Here is a 22,273-nt window from a genome sequence, read left to right as displayed (position 1 = left end):
GAAGACACTGAAATTTCAAAATTCAAAATAACTTTATTATTTAAGTACTTGTACGGCCCTGAGAATCATTTTCTTGTGGTATATTCAATAAACATTTAGAATAATAGCCATAGCACAATCAATGAATCAGAGTGCAGAAGACAACAAACTCTGCAAATAGAGCAAGAATAAATCATTATAATAATAAAGAAATAAACAATAAATATTGAGAACATGAGATGAAGAGTCCTGGAAAGTGAGTCCATCGGCTGTGGGAACAGTTCAGTGACGGGGGCGAGTGAAGTTATACCCTCTGGTTCAAAGGTCTGATGGTAATAACTGTTTCTGAACCTGGTGGTGTGGGTTCTAACGTTCCTGTCATTCCTTCCTTATGTTTGAGAGGGTATAAGTATTCCTGAACCTTGTGGTGTGGGACCTGAGGCTCCAGTGCCTTCTTGCTGATGGTTGAGGGGTAATAACTGTTCCTGAACCTAGTGGTGTGGGTCCTGAGGCTCCTGTACCTCCTTCCTGATGGTTGAGGGGTAATAACTGTTCCTGAACCTGGTGGTGTGGGTCCTGAGATCCTGTACCTTCTTCCCGATGGCAGCAGTGAGAGGAGAGCGTGTCCTGGGTGGTGGGGGTCCCTGATGATGGATGCTGCTTTCCTGCAACAACGCTCCATGTAGATGTGCTCAATAGTTGGGAGGGCTTTACCCGTGATGGACTGAGCTGTATTCACCACTTTTTGTTAGATCTTCCATTCAGGACATTGCGTTTCCACACCAGGCGGTGATGTAGCATCTATAGAAGTCTGCCAGAGTTTTAGATGTCACACTGAATCTCTGCAAATTCCTAAGGAAGTAGAGACACTGCCAGGCTTTCTTTGTAATTCCACTTGTGCTGGGCTCAGGACAGGTCCTCCGAAGTAATAATATTGGGGAATTTAAAGTTCCTCCGATGACCATTGACCTCTGGTTTCCTCCTCCCAAAGTCAATAATCAGCTCCTTGGTCTTGCCGACATCGAGTAAGAGGTTGTTGTTATGATACCACTCAGCTGGATTTTCAATCTCCCTCCTAAGTGCTGACTTGTCACTCCCTTTGACAGTGGTGTCGTCAGCCAGCTTGAATATGGCACTGGAGCTGTGATTGGCCACGCGGTCGGAAGTGTTAAGCAAGCAGAGCAGGGGCCCGAGCACAGCTTCATGGTGCACCTGTGCTGATGGGGATTGTGGAGGAGATGTCGTTGCCAATCCAAACTGATTGGGGTCTACACGTGAGGAAATCCAGGATCCAATTGCACTAGAAGACACTGAGACGAAGGTCTTGGAGCTTATTGATTAGTTTCAAATTAACTACAGTCAACAAATGCACTCCAAACCTCTTTTTCCTCCCATTCCAACTAGTTTGGCTCCACAGCGTTGCCCACGCTGCATTAGTAGTCCACTGTATGGTGGAGTTATTGTTATGTGCAAAGTCCTTTAAACCGAACCCAAACAATCCCAGTATCCTTTACCAAGATGGTCGCTTTCCCAGCCACCCGACCAATACCTTAGCAAGATGGCCGTTTCCATGTTATTTACCGAGGTCGTACCTTTGCAAGATGGAAGGTAGTCAAATAAGGCGCATGCGCTTCTTGTATCCCTTTCCCAAGATGGCCGCCTTGGCGGGGACGAATTGAAGCCACACTTACCAAGATGGACGTCGCGCCCAGCCGGGGCAAAGGAGCAACCGGGTCGACGAATGACTGCTTCCGGCGCGTGGAAACAGCAACGGAGCAACATGGCGGAGCGGAGCGCGGCTTCCGGCCGCTCGGACCGCGACAACTTCGGCTACGGTCGGCAGCTGATGCCCAGGGTGATGTACGGCTTCCCGGACAAGGAGGAGAAGGGTGAGGAGAAGCCGGCCTCCGTGCCCCCGGGGGCAGAGGGGGAGGGAAAATGGGAGTGAAGGAAGGAGGCGGGGAGAGGGAGCGAGTGAGGGGAGAGGGGAGCGCGACGGGGTAATGGGGGAGGGGGGGCAGAAGGGCTGGGGGAGTGAGGGGGTAGGGATTGAGGGGAGTGAGGGAAGGGAGAGGGAGTGGGCTGGGGGCATTGCGAGGGGAGGAGAGGCAAAGCGATTAGGCAATCATTCGGGAGAGGTAGATGAGTGAAGGGTTGTAGTTGAGGGTGGAGGAAGAGGAGTAACAAGGAGGAATGTTTGGGGAGAGAGTGGAAGGGGCCGGAGGAGGAGTGTGAAGGGGAATTGAATTGACTATTATTTACATCCTTCATGTACACGAGGAGTAAAATCTTTACCTTACCTGTTCAAATGTGCAGGTGCAACTATAATAATTTATACTAAATATTACGTACTGCAGGATAGTCAATATAACATAGAAATACGGCTGTGCCTGATGAATTAAGCAGTCTGATGGCCTGGTGGACCAATTTCCCCCGGGATGAATAAAGTATGACTGTGACTATGGAAGAAGCTGTGGGAGAGAGTGAGCTGGTGTAGGTTGGGAAAGGAGTGGGGTTGGAGTGAGTGCAGGGAAGCAGAAGGGGAGGGAGGAGGGAGTGAGGGGAGGGTAGTGGGGAGGGAGCAAGGTGAGAGACGGGGGGGCTGGAGGAGGGAGCGAGGGGACGGACAGGGAACTGGAGGAGGGAGTGAGGGAGGGATGAGCTGGAGGAGGGAGCGAGGGGAGGGACAGGCAAAGCACTTTAAAAATCCTATCAATCCCAAACATCCTTTACCAAGATAGTGTCTTCTCCATTCACACAGGAGCTGCCTTCCCAAGGTGGGCATTTCCCACTCTGTCCACGCCGGTCTTACCTTCCCAAGATGGACGCTGGTCAGGCATGGCGCACGCGCTCCCTGTCTCCTCTTACCGCGATGGCCGCAGCAGGGAGGAACGCATTGCCGCTGCCCTTAACAAGATGGCCGCCGCAGGGGCGAAGCATCGCCGCCGCCCTTACCAATATGACCGCCGCACCCGACAGAGACAGCGGAGGAACCGACGTGGGAGCGGATCGATTTCCGGTGGCGGACCGATCGGGGAACTGGGCAGCGTGGTGGAGGAGAACGATACTCCTCACCACTCAGTCCGTGGCGTCCTTGTCTACTGTCAGCAGCTGATGCCCACGCTGATGAACGGCTTTCCGGACAAGGAGGAAAAGAGTGAGGGACTGGCGTCAGTGTCACCTGGGGGGGAGGGGAGAATCGGACAGAATGTGACGCCAGAGGGGGATTGAAGGCCGATAGTGGGAGGGGTGGGAGGACGGAGTGAGTGGTGGGCTGGGGAGGGGAGAGGAGGGAATGGGTGGTGGAACTGTGGCCTCGGACTTGCTAACCATCCTCTTCCTCCTCTCTCCCCGGCCAGGGCTGTTCCTCTCCAACGTGCTGACAGAGATCAAGGGCAGGGAGGTGCGGGTCTGCACCAACCCCGACGGCAGCATCTTCCTGGTGCGGCTGGTGGACCAGTGCGACGTTCCTGCCCTGCGACGCTTCCTCGCCGCCCTCCAGCCCCACCTGTGGCTCGTGGCCAGCCACCGGTGTGGGGCCCGCGTGATGCAGGCGGCCCTCCTGCAGGTGACCCAGCTCGCCAGCAACCTGCAGGAGCAGGGCGAGGAGGAGGAGGAGGAGGAGGAGGACGATGACGACGCAGAGGGCGAGGAGGAAGAAGGGGGCGAGGGCAGAACCCTGGAGGGGCAGGTCCGGCAGCTGAGCAGTTGTGTGCGCAGCGACCTCCTGAAATACGTGAGGGACGCGCAGGGCAATCTCTTCGTGCGGGATCTCTTGCAGGTGCTGGGGGGAGTGGTGCCCTGTGCCAGCAAACTGCGGAGGAGTACCCACAAGGACACACCCAAGGGTGAGTCTAGCACTTTCGCACCATCCGGTGGGACAACCACTCAAATGTTCTCCACATCACAACCTCTCTGGATTGCAACCCACTCCCAAGAATATTGCATTTCAGTTATCAATCCCTGAGACTGTAGCTTGGATACCAGCCTGTAACTCACTCACAGGGATCTGTCATCCTCGACGTAAAAACGCTGAGCCCTTGGGTTAGATCCCAGCCTGTAACTCAGAACTGGGGATCTCATTCCAAACATTTCAGGTGACAACTTACTCGTGGTTCCCAGAGCAAGAAATATTTACAATGCTTTTTCTGTTTTTAAAAAAAACCATTATGGTAAACTGTCACTGTGAACGGTGAAGAGGCATGTGAAGAGGAGGCTGAGTCAAGAGTTGAGGTACATGGGTGTGAGATGGAGTGGGAAGGGGGGGGCACTGAGGCGTGCAGGAGACGGAGGAAATCCAGAGTGAGGTTTGGTCAATCTAAGCGCTGGGCCGGTTTGGAAAGCTCGGGTATGGGCCGGAACATGGAGGCGTTGTCCAGGTTCTGAGCGTATCGATGCTACGTGGCCTGGGTCCTGGTGCGAGGAACGACTGACGTATGGATGATAGAAACGCTGGGCCGGATGGATTGGAATGGCCATGTGTCAGGACCGGTTCTGCTTGCTGCTCTGTTAGCTTTACTCTGCTCTGAGTCTGAGGCTGTGTTCCTGCTCCAGGCTTCGTGTCGGAGGACTCACTTTTACTCTGTAGGTCATTTACCGTCTATTGTTTGTTTTCCCCCTCCCCTCCCCCTTGGGTGTTTGTCGGGGTCTTTAATTTATGGGTTCTTTCGGATTTCTTGTTTTGTGGCTGTCTGTAAGGAAGTGAATATCAGGCTGTACTTTGTTAGTGAATGTTCTTTGAACTCTGAACCTCTGGATTGGATTTCACTCACTCTTGAGAGTCACTTATTCTATATGTAAACCTCCTGAATCCTTGAATTAGATTCTAGCCTGTAACTCACTTCTGGGAATCCAATATTCCAAATGAACGCTGTCTCCTGCACCCCCGCCCCCCCCAAGCCAAGCCTCAGGATTGGATCCCAACCTGTAACCGGGTTTCCGGGAATCCAGTATTCCAAATGAACACCACCCCCCACAAACCTCAGGGTTAGATCCCAGCCTGTAACCCACTTCCGGGAATGCAATATTCCAGATGAACACCCCGGACTTCAGGGTTTGATTCCAACCTGTGGCTGACACCCAGGCATTATATAAACTGCTGGAATCCCTGGTTTAAATCCAGCGTTTCACTCATTCCTGATTCCGTATTTAGTACAGTCGACCTTCACTAATCCGACTACCTGTAATTCGGTTCCTTTGTTAATCTGGCACTGATTATGCTTAATGTGATCCTTCTGTAATTCGGCATTTTCACTAATCGGGCACTCCTCAGGTCCCAATGGTGCCGGATTAGTGAAGGTCGACCTGTATAAAATCATCTGATCCCTGATAACGTTCCAGTCCAGTCCTCCCTCCTCCTCCTGCTCCCACGGTCCGTCCGTTCATACACGCCTACGGCCTGTGACCTGCTCTGCCCCTCTCCGACAGGCTTTGACCTCGACAGAGGGTTGGACCTCCGTGCCGGACAGGTGAAGGAGTTCAGCGTCCCGGAAGGGTTCCTGGACGAGCTGCGTGACTACGCCCAGCTGCTGGCAGACAACATGACAGGTGAGGTCCCTCGCCACTGCGAGGTTCGAGGGGGCCAGCGAGGGAAGGGACGATCTGCAGAGGTTGCCTCTCTCACCCTCCTCATCTCTCCACAGAGTTCCTGACCAACCCCACGGCCAGCGCGGTGCTGCAGGTGGCGGCCCGCGTCCTGGGGCGGAGGCTGCCGGACGTGGCTCAGGAGCTGTGTTCAGCCATTCTCAAGTCCCTCGGGGAGCCAAGCCAGGATGGGCAGAACAGGTAACCCTCGTCTCCCGCCGTCTCCGCTTCCCCTGCCCTGGCCGTAGTCTGTCTCACGGTTCCATGTGACTCGCGCGCTCAGGCACGTGAGGCCTGTTGATGGTGTCTGTGTCCTGCCATCCTCGGAGAGCACGACCACGCCGGTGGCCACAGGCGTGCACTGTGCCAACGTGTACACACTGTGCACGAGCGCGTGCAGGCACGTCTCCGTTTATGGCCACAGGCGTGCACCGTGCCAACGTGTACACACTGTGCACGAGCGCGTGCAGGCACGTCTCCGTTTATGGCCACAGGCGTGCACCGTGCCAACGTGTACACACTGTGCACGAGCGCGTGCAGGCACGTCTCCGTTTATAGACACAGGCGTGCACCGTGCCAACGTGTACACACTGTGCACGAGCACGTGCAGGCACGTCTCCGTTTATGGCCACAGGCGTGCACCGTGCCAACATGTACACACTGTGCACGAGCGCGTGCAGGCACATCTCGGTTTATGGCCACAGGCGTGCACCGTGCCAACGTGTACACACTGTGCACCAGCACGTGCAGGCACATCTCCGTTTATGGCCACAGGCATGCACCGTGCCAATGTGTACACACTGTGCACGAGCGCGTGCAGGCACATCTCCGTTTATGGCCACAGGCGTGCACCGTGCCAACGTGTACACACTGTGCACCAGCACGTGCAGGCACATCTCGGTTTATGGCCACAGGCGTGCACCGTGCCAACGTGTACACACTGTGCACCAGCACGTGCAGGCACATCTCCGTTTATGGCCACAGGCGTGCACCGTGCCAATGTGTACACACTGTGCACGAGCGCGTGCAGGCACATCTCCGTTTATGGCCACAGGCGTGCACCGTGCCAACGTGTACACACTGTGCACCAGCACGTGCAGGCACATCTCGGTTTATAGCGGGGGGTGAGGTTACAGTTGACTTCAGTGCCCCCACCCACTCTGTGTGAGGGAGCCAGTGGTGTTGCTGTTGACCTCCGACAGCTCATTCCACATACCCACTGTGGGGGAGAAGCTTGCCCCTCGGGTCCCCTCTCACCTTCAGTCTGCGCCCCCTGCTACAACTAGAGGATTGTGTTGGGGTCTGGTCGGCCCTTTACAGGAAGGGTGTGGAGAGGATACAGCAGCAAATCACCGGACGGGAGGACGGGAGCTGTAAGGAGAGGTTGGACAAACGTGGGTTGTTTTCCCTGGAACGTCAAAGGCTGAGGGGAGACCTGATAGACATTTATACGATTATTAGAGGTGTAGATAGAGTAGACAGTTGGTATCTCCTCCCACCCCCCGCCCCCCAACCCCATCCCGGGCTGAAATATCTAATATATGAGGGCATGCATTTGAAGTGAGAGGGGGATTATTCAAAAGAGATGGGCAGGGCAAGCGGTGTGAGCCTTGGGTGGTGGTGGAGGCAGATACGATAGAGGTATTTGTGTGGTTCTTTGACAGGGAATGGATGGATAGGAACATTGTGTGGGCAGAAGCGCCTAGTTAACCCTTTAATGTAATTAGTTCACCATGACATGGTGTGCTGAAGATCCTGTTCTCGTGCTGTACCAGCCTGTGCCAGGAATTTGAGAGTGTTGGCGGCGGAAGTGAGTGTTTATTTAGGAGAAGGTGCTTGCGAAGCTGAAAGGCCTAAAGATAGACAAGTCTGCTAGATCGGACGGACTGCACCCCAGGGTTCCACCATCAGACAGGAGGCGCTGGGACTGTTAGAATGAGAAACAGCTTCTTCCCCCAGGCAGGGAGACGACGGAACTCCCTGCCGCCACCAGGTCTCATCACGTATGAGGAGCCAGTGGAGTTATACTGTTTACTTTTTAACTTCTGACGTAAGTGCACCTTATTTGTTAATTTATTTGTGGCAGTATTATCTTGTGTTTGATTTATACGTACGGTGTTGTGCACTTGGTCCAGGGAAGGTTATTGCGTTCGGCGGTTTATGTAGATATGGTTGAGTGACAATAAGCTTAAGCTTGAATTTGAAAGAGGTGGCTGAAGGGATTGTGGAGACATTAGAACTGATCTTTCAAGAATCACTAGATTTCATTTCCAGAGGACTGGACAGTTGCCGAGGTCACTCTTTAAAAAGGGAGGGAGGCAAAAGACGGGAAGTGATAGGCCAGTTAGCCTGACTTAAGGAATGGGCAAAGAAGTGGCAGATGGAATACAGTGTGGGGAGGTCATTCACCTTGGGAGAAGAAATAAAGGCATAGACTATCTTCTAATTGGAGAGCAAATTCAAAAATCAGAGGTGCAAAGGGACTTGGGAGTCGTAATGCAGGTAAACTTTTGTAAATTGAGTCGTTGGTAAGGAAGGCAAATGCAACGTTAGCATTCATTTTAAGAGGACTAGAATATAGAAGCAATGACCTACTGCTGAGGATTTATCGGGCACTGGTCAGAACGTATTTATGAGGGGCAATCTCATTGAAACCTATCGAATATTGAAAGGCTTAGATAGAGTGCACTTTGAAAAGATATTTCCCATAGTGGGAGAGTCTAGGACAAGAGGGCACAGACTTAAAATACAAGGACGTCCCTTTGGAACAGAGAAGGGGAGAAATTTCTTTAACCTAGAGGGTGCATTCGGCTGTGGAGACCAAGTCATTGAGTACATTTAAAGCGGAGATTAATAAGTTTTTGATTAGTTAGGCTGTCAAAAGTGACAGGGAGAAGACAGGAGAATGGGGTTGAGAGGGATAATAAATCAGCTACGATTGAATGGTTGAGCAGACTCGTGTGGCTGAACGGCCTAATTCTGCTCCTTTGTCTTGTGGTTCTTTGTGATGCCTCTGTTGGTTGGGCTGAACCATAGATATGTTGTCTATGTGATACGCAAGCCAGGGTAGCACGCTATGGAGAGCAGGCTCGCCCGCTCCACGCAGCTGATGACCCCAGAGGAGCAGCAGAGGCCAGCACGGTTTTAGCACCAGCAGTGTCGCAGGAGTTGCCAGTCAGCATTGAACTCAATGTAGGATTGCCTCAGGGACTCCAGCTCCAGACTTTCCCCTGGGGGTTCACTCCTGAAGCCTTCCCCATGGGTTGGTATCGCCACAAGGCAGCGGAGGTTTGAGATCAGAATTTTCCTCCTCCCAGATGAGCTGACAAGCCCCATTTGCCCAAAGCGACTGGTTTTAAGGTGCTGGAAAACTGCCTTTTGCCGCATCTCCTGTCAGTAGAAACGGTTCCGCCTAGCTTAGCGGCCAAGCCACATGTGAAGGCCAGGAGCTGGACTGGTTGTCAGAGGCTATTTGGGACACGCACCGTTGGGAGCATTTAATAGGTAGTGGGAGCTTGTCCCCATTACCACCCCCGGCTGTAAGAACCTGTTCTCTGTACAGTCATTGTCGGGGAGGCACACAAAGCTATACAGCACTAGAGCATCCAAGGTGGCCATTCGGCCCTTTCTGTTAATACCCACCTAATCTCCTGCCCAGTCCCATCGACCTGCACCCTTCCCATCCCCCTCCAAATCTTTCCCATCCATGGACCTGTCCAAGCTGCTTTAAATGTTACAACTAAATCCACATCGATCACTCCCACTGGCAACCTGTTCCACACTTGGAGCACCCTCTGAGTGAAGAGATTTCCTCTCCTTAAATATTTCACCTTTCATCCTAAACCTATGAGCACAAGTTCCAGTTGCACCCAAGCTGAGGGGGAAAGGCTGTGCGTTCACTCTTCCTATCCTGCTGGTCAGTTTGTATACCTCCATAAGATCCCCTTGTTCACCTGTGCTCCAAGGAATGAAGTCCAGCCTATCCAACCATCCCTATTACTCAGGCCCTCAGGTCCCGGCATCATCCTTATAAATTCCTTCAGGCTTATTGATAACTTTCCAGAACTGCACAAAATATTCTATATTCCCCCTCCAGTACAACTTCAAAATATAATCCAGATGCCTATATTCAGTGCCCTGATTTTTGAAGGTCAATGTGCCAAAAGCTTTCTTTACGACCCTGTCTACCTGTGACACCACTTTCAATGAATTATGGACCTGTATTCCCAGATCCCTCTGTTCTACAGCACTCCTCAATGCCCTGCCATTCACGGCGTAAGACGGTGTTAGTCCTGACGAAGGGTCTCGGCCTGAAACGTCGACTGTACCTCTTCCTAGAGGCGCTGCCTGGCCTGCTGCGTTCACCAGCAACTTTGATGTGTGTTGCTTGAATTTGCAGCATCTGCGGAATTCCTGTTGTTGTTGGTGGAAGACTTGCTTGGTTTGTCCTCCCAAAGTGCAATAGTTGGTCTGCTTTAAATTCCATCTGCCACATCGGGAAAAACTAAGCATGAAATAAAACTACCACTGTGATTAGAAGCACGAGATTCTGCCGATGCTGGAGATCTTGAGGAGAACGCACACAGCAGGTCGGGTGGCACCTACGGAGAAGAAGAGACAGTCAACATTTCGGGCCAAAACCCTTCATTTGGAAGAGTAAAGGGGCAGAAACCAGTGTAGGAAGACGGGAAGGAGTACAAGCTGGTTGGTAATAGGTGAGGGGGAAGGTTGTGGCAGGGTGGGGAGGTAGGATGAAGAAAGAAGTTTGGGGTGGGACAGGTGGAAGAGGTCAAGCACTAAAGAAGGAGGAATTTGGTAGGAGAGGACAGTGGACCGTGGAATAAAGGGAAAGAGGAAAGGAACCAGAGGGAGATGATAGCAGGAGCAGAGGAGGGGCGAGAGGTCACCAGAATGGGGAATAGTAACTGGGGGGGGGGTTGGTGGAGAGAAGCTGGATAAATCGATGTTCATGCAATCAGCATGGAGGCTACCCAGACAGGTGTTCCTGCTCCATCCTGAGTTTGGTCTCATCATGGCCGTGACTGATATGTCAGAATGGGAAGTGGAATTGCACTGGTTAGTCACTGGGAGGTCCTGCCTTTTGCATGGGAAAGAGCAGAGTCCCCTGATCTGTGTTGTGGTCATCAAATTGCCCACGAGAATGAGAGTGAAAACAAAGTGCAAGTCTGCTGGAGGGACTCTGGGGGGCTCCAGAGCCCAGGAGCCCAGCACCGAAAGGCAGGGTGCTCGGGGGGTGAGGGCTCGGAGTGGCACCGAGGAGGCCGCGGAGACGGGAGACTGAGGCAGGGCTGGAGCGGGTTGCAGACTCTGTGAAGAAGAAAGAACACAATGAAACCGGAGCAGGAATGGGCCATGGCTCCTCGTCTGCCCCGGTGTTCAATGTGAGTGACCTACACTGGTCTCGAGGCCTCTCCTGCTGACAGGAGACCCTGTCCGAGGTTTCCAACATCACGAGAAGCAGAATGAGGGTAGACAGTAACAGGAGAGATTCTGCAAGGGCTGGAGCACACACAGAATGCTGGAGGAACTTGGCATGTCAGGCAGCACTTGTGGGGGGAAATAAACAGTTGACGGTTCAGCCCGATATGTCCTTTATTCCCCTCCATACATGCTACCCGACTTGTTGAGTTTCCCCAGCATTTTGTGTGTGTTGCTAAGTGTAGACAGTCTTTTTCCCACCACAGACACCAAATACGAGGGGACATTGAGGGAAAGTTTATTGAGCATTGGGTCCCTGGAATGGCCTACCAGGGCAACTGGTGGAAACAGACCGATGGTGGTTTAAGAGGTATTTGGATAGACTGAAGAGTGTATAGGGAGTGGAGGAATACAGATCGTGTGTGGGCAGATCATAACGGGGTAGATTGTGAGGTCATGAGTGTAACTTACTGTACTGGAGTTCAGTAGTCTTAGAATGGGGTGGGGGGTAGAAGTTCTCCTTGAGCCTGCTGGTACGTGCTTTCAGGCTTTTGTATATCAGGGAGAGGAGAGAATGTCTGGGGTGGGTAGGGCTCTGGAATCTGCCGGGTGCTTTACCGAGGCAGCAAGAAGTGTAGATGGAGCTGTGAAGAGGGAGGCTGGTTAACGCGATGAGCTGAGCTGTGTCCATGACTCTCTGCAGTTTCTTGTCATGTGCAGACCTGTTGCTGTGTCAAGCCGTGATCCATACGGAGAGGCCTTGATAAACATGGCGAGGGTTGAAGGGGACATGGGCAGTGGAGGGTGGGAAACGGAGGAAGGGTGAACGTCGCTAGGAAGGGCACAGTAATTGGGTTGGGAATGGACGAGAGAGAGCTGGGCGTGGGGGTGGTGGTGGTCGCGTTGGACTGAGGCATGGGCCTGGTACCCAGTTCAGAGGGGACAGGGCTGAGGGTACACAGAAGCCTCCCTACCCCTCTCATGGCCTCCTGCCTTGCTCTCCCAGCTCGCTCCTGGAATTCATGAAGGACAGGACGGGCAGTCGGCTGCTGGAGGCGGTGGTGCTAGTGATGGACGCCAAGCTCTTCACCGAATTCTACACCTCGAACCTGAAGGGCAGACTGGAGGAGCTGGCCCTCCACCCCATGGCCAACTTTGCTGTGCAGCGAGCTCTGGCAGTGGCCCCCACCTCTCTGGTGAGTAGATCCAAATGGGGTGGGGTGGAGAACTCAACTCCCTACCCCTCGGCCCCCTCTTTCCCCAACCCCTTCTACCTCCTCACCTCCCCCTTCTCCGTTCCTTGGCCCACTCTGCATCCTTGCCTGCCCCTCCCAACCTGCCCTCGCGCCTCCTCAGCGTGGCCTCCAACCCTCCGCTGTTTTCGGCCCACCCTTTCTTCTTCCAGTGGCTGACTGCCAACTCTTCCGCAGTTTTCGGAGATATGTGGGGAGCTGCTGCCCAGTGTGGAGGATGTCCTGGCCGAGGGTCACCTGGGTGTGGTCGTGGAGATGGTGTCGGGCTGCGTCCGGCACAGCAGCGGCCAGGCAGAGATGATGAACCACCTCTTGGAGGTGAGGGGTGGGCCCTTGCACAGGGAGGGAATGGGGGAGGGGGGCTTATGGTTTGAGAGGACACGAGAGGGAAGCAGGGAGGAAGGAATGGGGGAAGGAGGTGCCCGGGGGGTAAGGGAAGGGACAGTAGAAAGATGCAGCACCAGATGGTGGGGTGAAGGGGTGCGGCAGGAGTCCTGACTGAAGGCGTGGCAAGAGAAGGGGGCCAAGGCACAGCAGGAAGGGGTTTTTAGGCCTGAGGAGGTGTGGGAGAGATGAAGAGAGGGAATATACTTTGGCAAAGGGGGTAGAGCAGGAGGGAGAGGGGTCAGGTGTGTTAGGCTTGGTTTTGGGTGAGGGGATGCTCCTCATAGGGCCTAGGGTAATCGGGTGGGGGTGGAGGGGGTGAGCATGGGCTGGGGTGGCGACCAGATAATGTTGATCTTAAGGTCTACCCTTCTGTCTGCTCACAACCTCCCACCCCACCTTGCTTCCTTTCCCCCTCTCTGTCTCCAGGCGTTCCACTGTGACAAACCCGTCTCACGCAAGCGATCCTGCTTCCTGCTTCTGGTCTCCCTCCAGACCTACCAGGTGTTCTTCCAGCTGCCGGAGCAGGACTCCAAGTCCGAGTACGAGGTCAGTGGCGAGGCAGGGGGGGAAACTGGTTCGTGGCACTGGGCTGTGCCACCTTGTGGGTGGTAGGAAGGCATTGGGACCAAATAACAGCCCCACACTGCCCTGAGGGTGGGATTAGACCTCTGCCATGGGCTAGTAAGCCTCTGAACCTTGTCCTTGTCTCGTTTAATATCTTACCCCTTGATCGGGATTGCTGTCATCCCGTTTAATATTTTATGCCTCATCAGAGCCCCCTTGTCCCTTTTAATATTTACCCCTCGATTCGAGTCCATTGTCCCATTTAATATTTTATCCCTTGATCAGGATCCCTTTTCTCCGGTTTAATATTTTACCCCTTGATCGGATCCCCCTTGTCCCTTTAATATTTACCTCTTGATTGGAGTCCATTGTTCGGTTTAATATTGTACCCCTCAATCAGGATCCCTTTTACTAGTTTGATATTTACCCCTCGATCTGAGTCCATTGTCCAGTTTAATATTTTACCACTCGATCGGGATCTCTCATCCCGTTTAATATTTTACTGCTTGATCAGGGTCTCTCTCGTCCTGTTTAATATTTTACCCATAGATTGGGATCTCTCGTCCTGTTTAATATTTTACCCCTCGATCTGAGTCTATTGTCCAGTTTAATATTTTACCACTCGATCGGGATCTCTCGTTCTGTTTAATATTTTACCCCTTGATAGGGATCTCTTGTCCAGTTTAATATTTTGCCCGTAGATTGGGATCCATTTTGTATTCCACACCCTCAGTGAGTCCCTGTGTGTCTCTGACCCAGGGCAATCATCTGCCTGTGATACCGTTGGGACTGACTCTCCCTCTCTCTCGCCCGCAGCCGTCTGGTGTTGCCCGACTCAAGCTGGTGAACTACCATGGCACCCTCCTGGCGCAGCACCTGCTGAATTTCGAGAAGCCCATCACCTTAGTGCGCAGCATGGCAGAAAGCCCGGTGGATGACCTCCTCGTCCTGGCCTGTAACCCCGCCGGCAGCCACGTCTTCGACTCCCTCATCGACAGCACCACCGTGTCCGAAAAGCAGAAGAAAGCCGTGCTCCGCAAGTTTACGGTGAGCAAGGGAGCCAGCAGGGCGTGCGCGCGTGTGTACGTGTGTCTCTGTGAGAGAACGAACACGAACGAGAAAGGGAGCCAGCAGGGCGCGCGTGTGTACGTGTGTCTCTGTGAGAGAACGAACACGAACGAGAAAGGGAGCCAGCAGGGCGCGCGTGTGTACGTGTGTCTCTGTGAGAGAACGAACACGAACGAGAAAGGGAGCCAGCAGGGCGTGCGTGTGTGTACGTGTGTGTGTACGTTTGTGAGAGAACGAACACGAACAAGAAAGGGAACCAGCAGGGCGTGCGTGTGTGTACGTTTGTCTCTGTGAGAGAACGAACACGAACGAGAACGAGAATGAACTGGGCGTGCGTGTGTGTGTGTCTCTGTGAGAGAACGAACACAAACAAGAACGAGAACGAACTGTGCGTGCGTGTGTCTCTGTGAGAGAACAAACACAAGAACGAGAACGAACTGGGCGTGCGTGTGTGTGTCTCTGTGAGAGAACGAACACGAACGAGCAAGGGAGCCAGCAGGGCGTGCGTGTGTGTACGTGTGTCTCTGTGAGAGAACGAACGAGAACGAACTGGGCGTGCGTGTGTGTACGTGTGTCTCTGTGAGAGAACGAACACGAAGGAGAAAGGGAGCCAGCAGGGCGTGCGCGTGTGTGTGTCTCTGTGAGAGAACGAACATGAACAAGAACGAGAACGAACTGGGCGTGGGCAGGATGCTTATGGGGGTCCATCAAGAGCAGGGGTTCCCAACCAGGGTCCACAGAAGCATCGATGGCATAGCAAAGGTTGGGAACCCCTTTAGCAGGAGGATTACTATTAAATAGGACATACGGGGTTCAGTTGGATTCCATTAGGGAAGTGGTGGATATTAAACAGGACAGAGGGGAAGTGAGGTTTTGATCAAAGGGATAGGTTGTTAAATGGGATGGGTTAACAAGAGTCTTGCTGTGGGGGTGGGTTAATATTAAATAGGACTGATGGGATTAATGAGGGTCCAATCAAAGGACTGTTATTAAATGTATTATTGGTGGGGGTTAACTGGGGTCCTGATTCTGGGGGGTGGTTTACTAAATTGGACAGAGTGTCCTGATTGGGGGAAGGAGGTTCATTTTCAATGTGAGAGGGGTTATCATCAGTCTTATCAAGGGGTGTTGGCAAGTGGCCAAGTGGTTAAGGCGTTCGTCTAGTGATTTGAAGGTCACTAGTTTGAGCCTTGGCTGAGGCAGCGTGTTGTGTCCTTGAGCAAGGCACTTAACCACACAGTGCTCTGCGATGACACCAGTGCCAAGCTGTATCGGCCCTTGGACAACATTGGTGGCGTGGAGAGGGGAGACTTGCAGCATGGGCAGCTGACGGTCTTCCATACAACCTTGCCCAGGCAACGCCCTGGAAACCTTCCAAGGTGCAAATCCATGGTCTCATGAGGCTAATGGATGCCTATATCAAAGGGTAGTGAGATATTAAATGGGACAGAGAGGGTTAACAAGGGTAAGTTATGAAGGAGAGTGTGTCGGGGGTGGGGGGCGTGTAACTGGCTGTGGGTTCGGACTCAGTACCTGGGTCAGAGTGGGCTGCAGCAGGCAGAGACTCTCCCCAGAGGATTCCAGGAGAGCCTGTGAACCGGAAAGGAGACCAGGTCACTGTGAACTAGCAGGAAGCTGTGGACCGAATGGCTACCTCCTACAGTACAAGTCAGTGCTTCAAGGGGAAGGGGACTGTTGGCCTGGAGTCGAGGGTAGTGGGTGTACCAGGGATGAGATGTTTGTGGGTGGGTGGTGGGGGCAAGTATGGGCACTGAATGTCATTGTTGTGCTCTTCACTCCCGTCCTGTTTGTAACCACATCGCTCTCCCTCTTCAACCAATCTGAAAATCCCCAAATTTTACCTTGGAATCTATATTTTCTTCCCCTCTCGATCCTTGCTCCCTCCCACTTCCTCTCCCCACAGGGTCACTTCTTCCAGCTGGCCTGTAGCAAGCATGGCAGCCGGGTCTTCGACCAGATCTGGCTCTTTGCACCGCTCGAGATGCGACGGAGTATCGCCCAGGAGCTGTGTGAGTCTCCCCTTCTCCCTGGGCTGGGAGGGTCACCACGTCAGTGCATGTGTTTTGACAGAGGGGGGTGCTGTCGGTCCAGAGAAGGAGGAGAGCATCACGGGCAACCGGCTCCCGGCAGATTGTGGGCAAGGAGGTGTCCATGTATTGCAGGGTTGGGAGAGAGGCAGAGAGGGTCGTGTTAAGATGGGGACCCTGGGATAGGAAGAGGTTAGGTGTCCCAGGGTCAGTAGTTGTGTAAGGCATTTGGAGGGGAGGGGTTGTTTAGGACGGTGGGACCCTTGGTGTGGACTCTAGTGGGCTCGGGGTGGTGGAGAGTAGGCCCAGTGGCTGGGAGTGGGTGTAAGGGGATTCTGAGACCCTGGAAAGTGAGATGGGGCGGTGTAGGGGCCAAAGGGTTAGAAGTGGTGGGGTTGGAGGTTGAAAGTGTGTCCCGGGTCATTGTGGGAGACTGAGCGAGGTAATGGCATTTCATGCTCTGGGGGAGGGAGGTGCCATGGGCAATAGGGCAGCAGCTGGTAACCCTCACTAGCTGACGTTCCTCCTCTTTGTCCCCCTTATGCCTCCCTCCTGGCCCTACCTACACAAACCCCCCTCCCCTCCCCCACTACCTCCAGCTGAAAAGAGGGAACTGTTGAAGGCCAGCCGCTATGGACACCGTGCTATCCGGAAAATGGACCTGGGGACCTTCCGCAGGAAGCTAGAGGACTGGGAGAGTTTGCAGGAGTCAGAAACCAGGAAGCGCAAGGCGGTCTCCGACATCCTGGAGACTGAAGCTGGAATGCCGGAAACGCCGTGAGGCTTCTTTCCCCCAAACCCCCACCCCCTGCTCCGGTCCGTCTCTCCCGGCGTTCCCTCTGGGTGTGACTTAATCCGGTCGGGGCAGAGGGGGAGGCACCTGCCAAGGGGAATCTAGTCCGGAATGGCCGTCGGAATCCTCTGCCGGCGGTTGGAATTCCCGGTATCTGCCATGACCGGGCCACTCAGACACTTGCAACTTCGGAGCAGGGTGGTGGGGCAGGCGGGGCAGACAGTCTGTCCCCCGTTTCTACCCTGGCCCCCCATCACTGAGATCCCCTTCCCTCAATAACCAGAAATCTGTTAGTCTGTGAACAGACTAGACTCCGGCGTGGCGTTTGAGTTCGGGGACGGAATTCCGAAGTTGCACCGTCCTCCGGGTGGAGAACTTCCATCCTCCTGTACGGCTGAACGTGTACTCCCAGACTGTGCCCCCCTCCCCACCCCTTGTGGCCATCGGGGTAACAATCTAAGGTCAAACGCTGGAAGAACTTTGTCATTTTTGGTCTTCTCGAGCTCACCTGCATCGATTGTCCGTAAAGGTTTTAACCAAGAATGGTTTAAAAGTAAGTTTTTTTTAAAAAAGGAGAACAATAAACACGCAGGTGCCAGTACTGAGAGTCACCCACTCTCAGGGCTCAGACCGCTTGGTTCGTTAAAGGGTGTGGCATCCGTGTACTGAAGGTTCTGACGATAGTGGAAATCCAGAGCAGCCTGTGAAATGCTGGAGGAACTCAGCAAGACTGGCAGCATCTGTGGTGGGGAATAAACAGTCAATGTTTCGGGGCAAGACCACCAAGTCCTTTGTGTTAAAAACTTATTTCAGAAATTAGAACATTAGCCAACAATGTCAACAGAACCACGGCCACTTTTCGAAAACAGAATCGTGTGAGTAGGAGCGAAGCCCCTGAAGGAGAGAGACTGCAGATGCCGGGGAGTTGGGGTTAACGCTGCTGGCTTCCTCCGGCTCCCTTGTGTGTTGCTCTGGATAAAGGTTTTAGCTTTGTTGCCCCGTGCAAACTTGTCACGCAGTCGTTTGTCAGATGTTGCCCCCCCCACTACCCCGCCACCCTGTCACCCCCCGTGAAGAAACAAACAGATTTGTTATTGTGACCGTCCTCGGTGAAACTGGAAGGGCCTGGAAATCCTCGGCGGGTCAGTCCATGCCTTTGTGATGTGGCACAAGCGTCGGTGATTCAGGACAAGGACCCCCATCCCTCCTCCCCCCCCCCACCCGTCAGAACTGGGAGGGAGATGAGAGGTGGGAGGTGGTGGTGGTGTCTCTGATGGGTGAAAGCGGTAGGGAGTGAGATGTAAATAATATTCTCTGGTCAATAAATGGGGAAAATATTCTGGCTCAGCTTCTCTGTGTTTCCCTCACCCCCTCTGGGAGTGGGGAACATGTCCAGGCTGACCTGCCCGGCACGTCTCCCTGCTCTGCTTTTCACAACATCTACCTTCCTTGGTCTCCGTTTTGCCTCTGACTGCTCCCATTCAGCTATTGACCAGGTCAACTTGTTTACAGCTTAACCCCCATGGACCCATCCCCTTCCCTCCTCTCCCACCTTCCCTGCAGGTCAGCGTGCTTTTTCCCTCTTCTTCCCGCTTCTCCCTCTGCAAACATCAACACTGCTCCTCTCAGATCTCGTATGTGATGTGTCTCTCATCATAGGAAGGATGTGTGTAGAGATTTACGACGATGCTGCCTGGGTTAGAGAGTCTTCACTGTTGTGGCCCTAGTCTTGGCCAGTGCTATTTCATCGCTAGTCGTCCTGCCCTGTAAACATTTCCAGACCTTAAATCTCATCTTGTCTGGTCTGAAACAACAGGGGCACCAACCTGGTTTTAAATCCTTTGTGTTTCTCAACAATTATTTGTGGGACCACCGTCCTCGAGCATGAAGCACTGTTACAGCATTTAACCTTGCTGCTAAAGGCTGGAGCATACAGGCTGGTCACTTGTGCTCACTCCCTCGCCCCTCTCTTCCCCCTTGTTAGACCATACTTGGAACATTGCGTTCTGTTCTGGTTGTCTCATTAGAGGCAGGATGTGGAAGCTTTAGAGAGAGGGCAGAGGAGATCTACCAGGATGCTGCCTGGACCAGAGAGCCTGTCTTATCAAGATAGATTGAACGAGCTGGGGCTCTTCTCTAAAGTGGAGGATGGAAGGCATATACGATGATAAGAGGCACAGTCAGAGTGGACAGACAGTGACTTTTCCCCAGGCCACAAATGGCTAATACGGGACGGCGTAATGTTATTTTGTTATGGTGATTGGGGGAAAGTACAGGGTGGGGTGGGGGAACATGTAAGAGATGTTTAGATAGGCACACAGGTGATAGAAAATGGATGGTTGTGTGGGAGGGAAGGGTTAGATTTTGGAAGAGGTATTTTCCCCCCTAACCCCTCCCCACCCACTGCCCCTGGTCCCAAGCATTCTCCCTGCCCCACAAGTAAATCCTCCCACTGGGCAGCCAGAGATGACTGGTGTTAAAGGAACAGGCCATGTGACCACGTGGCAGTGCCCTCGGACCCTGCACTCCGGTCAGTCACAAAAGGGGCAGTGGTGGGTGAGGCGTCTGGCCCGTATGTTGTTCCGTCTCAGTCGGTTTCCACTCTGCGTCCAGCCATCAGCCGGGCTGCTGGCTGGTTGCCAATGGTTCGATGGTTTAATTGTACCACGGTGGGGAGTGAGGCACCCCTCATCTCCATAACTCCGTATCTATGTGTGCAGCTTGTCATGTCTGTGAGACTATCGCCCTCCCTACGTAGAACTGTTCAATCAGAACTGTACACCAGGGAAAAGGGCTCATTCAGGCCCTGATGTCTCTTGTTAATTCCATTTGACCAGGTTTGGCCCGCATCCCTCCATGACCCTGTTCAAATGCCCTTTAAAAATACCTTTCTCAGCTGCTTCCTCTGCACATAACCACTGACTTGTATGATCTTTACATACACCCTCAGGAATCTGACCCTGGCTCCTGTCTCTCCGTTCCCGCACACCTTCCTTGGGTGAGGTGTCCAAGAGGGAAACGGGAGCAGGTGAAGGCCACTCGGCCTTTCAGAACTGTCCTGTCAGCTGGTACAATGGTGACTAATCTGTGCTGACCCAGCCACCTCGTACTGTCCCAGATCGCCAGTGTCCTCACTTCCCTGATCTCTCCCTCCATGAGTGTGTCAGAGCGTGAAAATGGGACCTTCGCCCCAACCAGTCGCTGCCGACCGAGATTCCTATCCGAGCCAGTCCCACTTGTCCGCGCTTGGCCCAAACCTTTCCTATCCGAGTACCTTTTTAAATGTTCATGTACCACTTCCTCCGGCTGTTCGATCCATATGCTGGGCACCCTTTGGATTCCCAAAGCCATGGAGAGAGCGCTGCACATTCTCCTTCCCTGCGCCCCTCATAATTTTAAGCATTTTTCAGAGGAACGGTACTCTGTGACTCAGTCTTGGCAGGGCCCTCCTCGGACTTTGGCGAGTGAATTAGGATCCTGGAGAAGTGCGGCTTGTGTCTAACCGAATGCAGGCGAGTGTGAGGTGAACTTGCACGGTGGACGGTAGGGCTCTGAGGGGAGCGGTGGAACAGGAAAATGGGAATACAGATCCACAGTACCTTCAAAGTGAGGTAGTGGGTAGCTAGGGTCATAAAGCCTTCATAAAGCAAAGTGTTGAGTACAGGAGTTAGGATGTTCTGTTGATGTGTAAGAAATCGGTGAGGCCGAATTTGGAGTATTGTGTGCTGTTCTGGTCAATTACCTACAGGAAAGATATCAATAAGGCTGAAAGAGTACAGAGAAAATTTACAGAGGTTTCCGGGACTTGAGGACCTGAATTTTAGGGAAAGATAAACAGATTAAGACTTTATTCCCTGAAGTGTAGGGGAGGTTTGACAGTAGACAATAGGTGCAGGAGTGGGCCATTCGGCCCTTCGAGCCAGCACCACCGTTCACTGTGATCATGGCTGATCATCCACAATCAGTATCCAGTTGCTGCCTTATCCCCATAACCTTTGATTCCGCTATCTTTAAGAGCTCTATCCATCTCTTTCTTGAAAGCATCCAGAGACTTGGCCTCCACAGCCTTCTGGGGCAGAGCATTCCATATATCCACCACTCTCTGGGTGAAAAAGTTTTTCCTCAACTCCGTTCTAAATGGCCTACCCCTTATTCTTAAACTGTGACCTCCGGTTCTGGACTCACCCATCAGCGGGAACATGCTTCCTGCCTCCAGCGTGTCCAATCCCTTAATAATCTTAAAGGTTTCAATAAGATCCCCTCTCAGCCTTCTAAATTCCAGAGTATACAAGCCCAGTCGCTCCAATCTTTTGACATGTGACAGTCCTGCCATCCCGGGAATTAACCTCGTGAACCTACGCTGCACTCCCTCAATAGCAAGAATGTCCTTCCTCAAATTTGGAGACCAAAACTGCACATGGTACTGCAGGTGTGGTCTCACCAGGGCCCTGTACAACTGCAGAAGGACCTCTTTGCTCTTATACTCAATTCCCCTAGTTATGAAGGCCAGAGGTATAGAGGTTTACAAAATTATGAGTGGATAGGGTAAATGCAAGCAGGCTTTTTCCGTAGAGGTGCGGGTGAAAGTATTGTAGAACTGGAGGCCATGGGTTTAGAGCGTAAGTTGGAAGACTTAAGGGCAACATAAAGTCAGACTAATACGGTGCCGAAACAGGCCGTTCGGCCCATCTAGTCAGTGCCAAGCCGTTAATCTTGCCGAGCCACATTGATCCATACCTGGCGCAGATCCCACCAATCTCCTCACATTCCGTATCTGTCTAATATCAGTACGTCCAATTTCAAGGTATCTAATTAGCCGGCCTCCACGGGTTCCCCACAACGGGGTGGAGACGGGGCATCTCCCACGAATCTCTGTTGGAATTTGCACGTTCTCCCTCTGACGCCGGTGGGTTTACCGCGGGGTGTGTGGTTCCCTCCCACGTCCCAGAGACGTACGGTGGGTTAATCGGCCAGTGTGTGGGTGTTGGCGTCTGACAGAGAGGGTCATTGGTTGAGCAACAGGGGAATGAGCGGATAGGTGGGACTGACGAGGAAGAGGATTGAAACTCCCTGTTTAATGATCCGTCACTAGTGTGTGTGCGGGACAGAACCTGAGGAAGCACACAGCCGTTGCAACAAACAGGAGTCAGACGATCAGC

The 22,273-nt window shown here is 53.0% G+C and overlaps 1 protein-coding gene across 1 annotated transcript; it reads left to right on the top strand.

Annotated features, from left to right (window-relative positions):
• The first annotated feature begins 1,720 nt into the window (after window positions 1-1,720).
• On the top strand, window positions 1,721-18,471 carry LOC134341258 (nucleolar protein 9). The gene is made up of 11 exons (XM_063039115.1): window positions 1,721-1,868; window positions 2,741-3,136; window positions 3,339-3,827; window positions 5,407-5,526; window positions 5,622-5,763; window positions 12,008-12,197; window positions 12,432-12,572; window positions 13,068-13,187; window positions 14,022-14,252; window positions 16,198-16,303; window positions 16,921-18,471. The coding sequence occupies exons 1-11, from the start codon at window positions 1,721-1,723 to the stop codon at window positions 17,100-17,102; spliced, it is 2,265 nt and encodes a 754-aa protein (XP_062895185.1). The 3' UTR covers window positions 17,103-18,471.
• The last annotated feature ends 3,802 nt before the right edge of the window (window positions 18,472-22,273 follow it).

This window comes from Mobula hypostoma (assembly GCF_963921235.1).
Source record: "Mobula hypostoma chromosome 10 unlocalized genomic scaffold, sMobHyp1.1 SUPER_10_unloc_4, whole genome shotgun sequence".
NCBI lineage: Eukaryota > Metazoa > Chordata > Chondrichthyes > Myliobatiformes > Myliobatidae > Mobula > Mobula hypostoma.
Note: the sequence above shows the minus strand (reverse complement) of the source record. Positions and strands in the feature narration are given on the sequence as shown.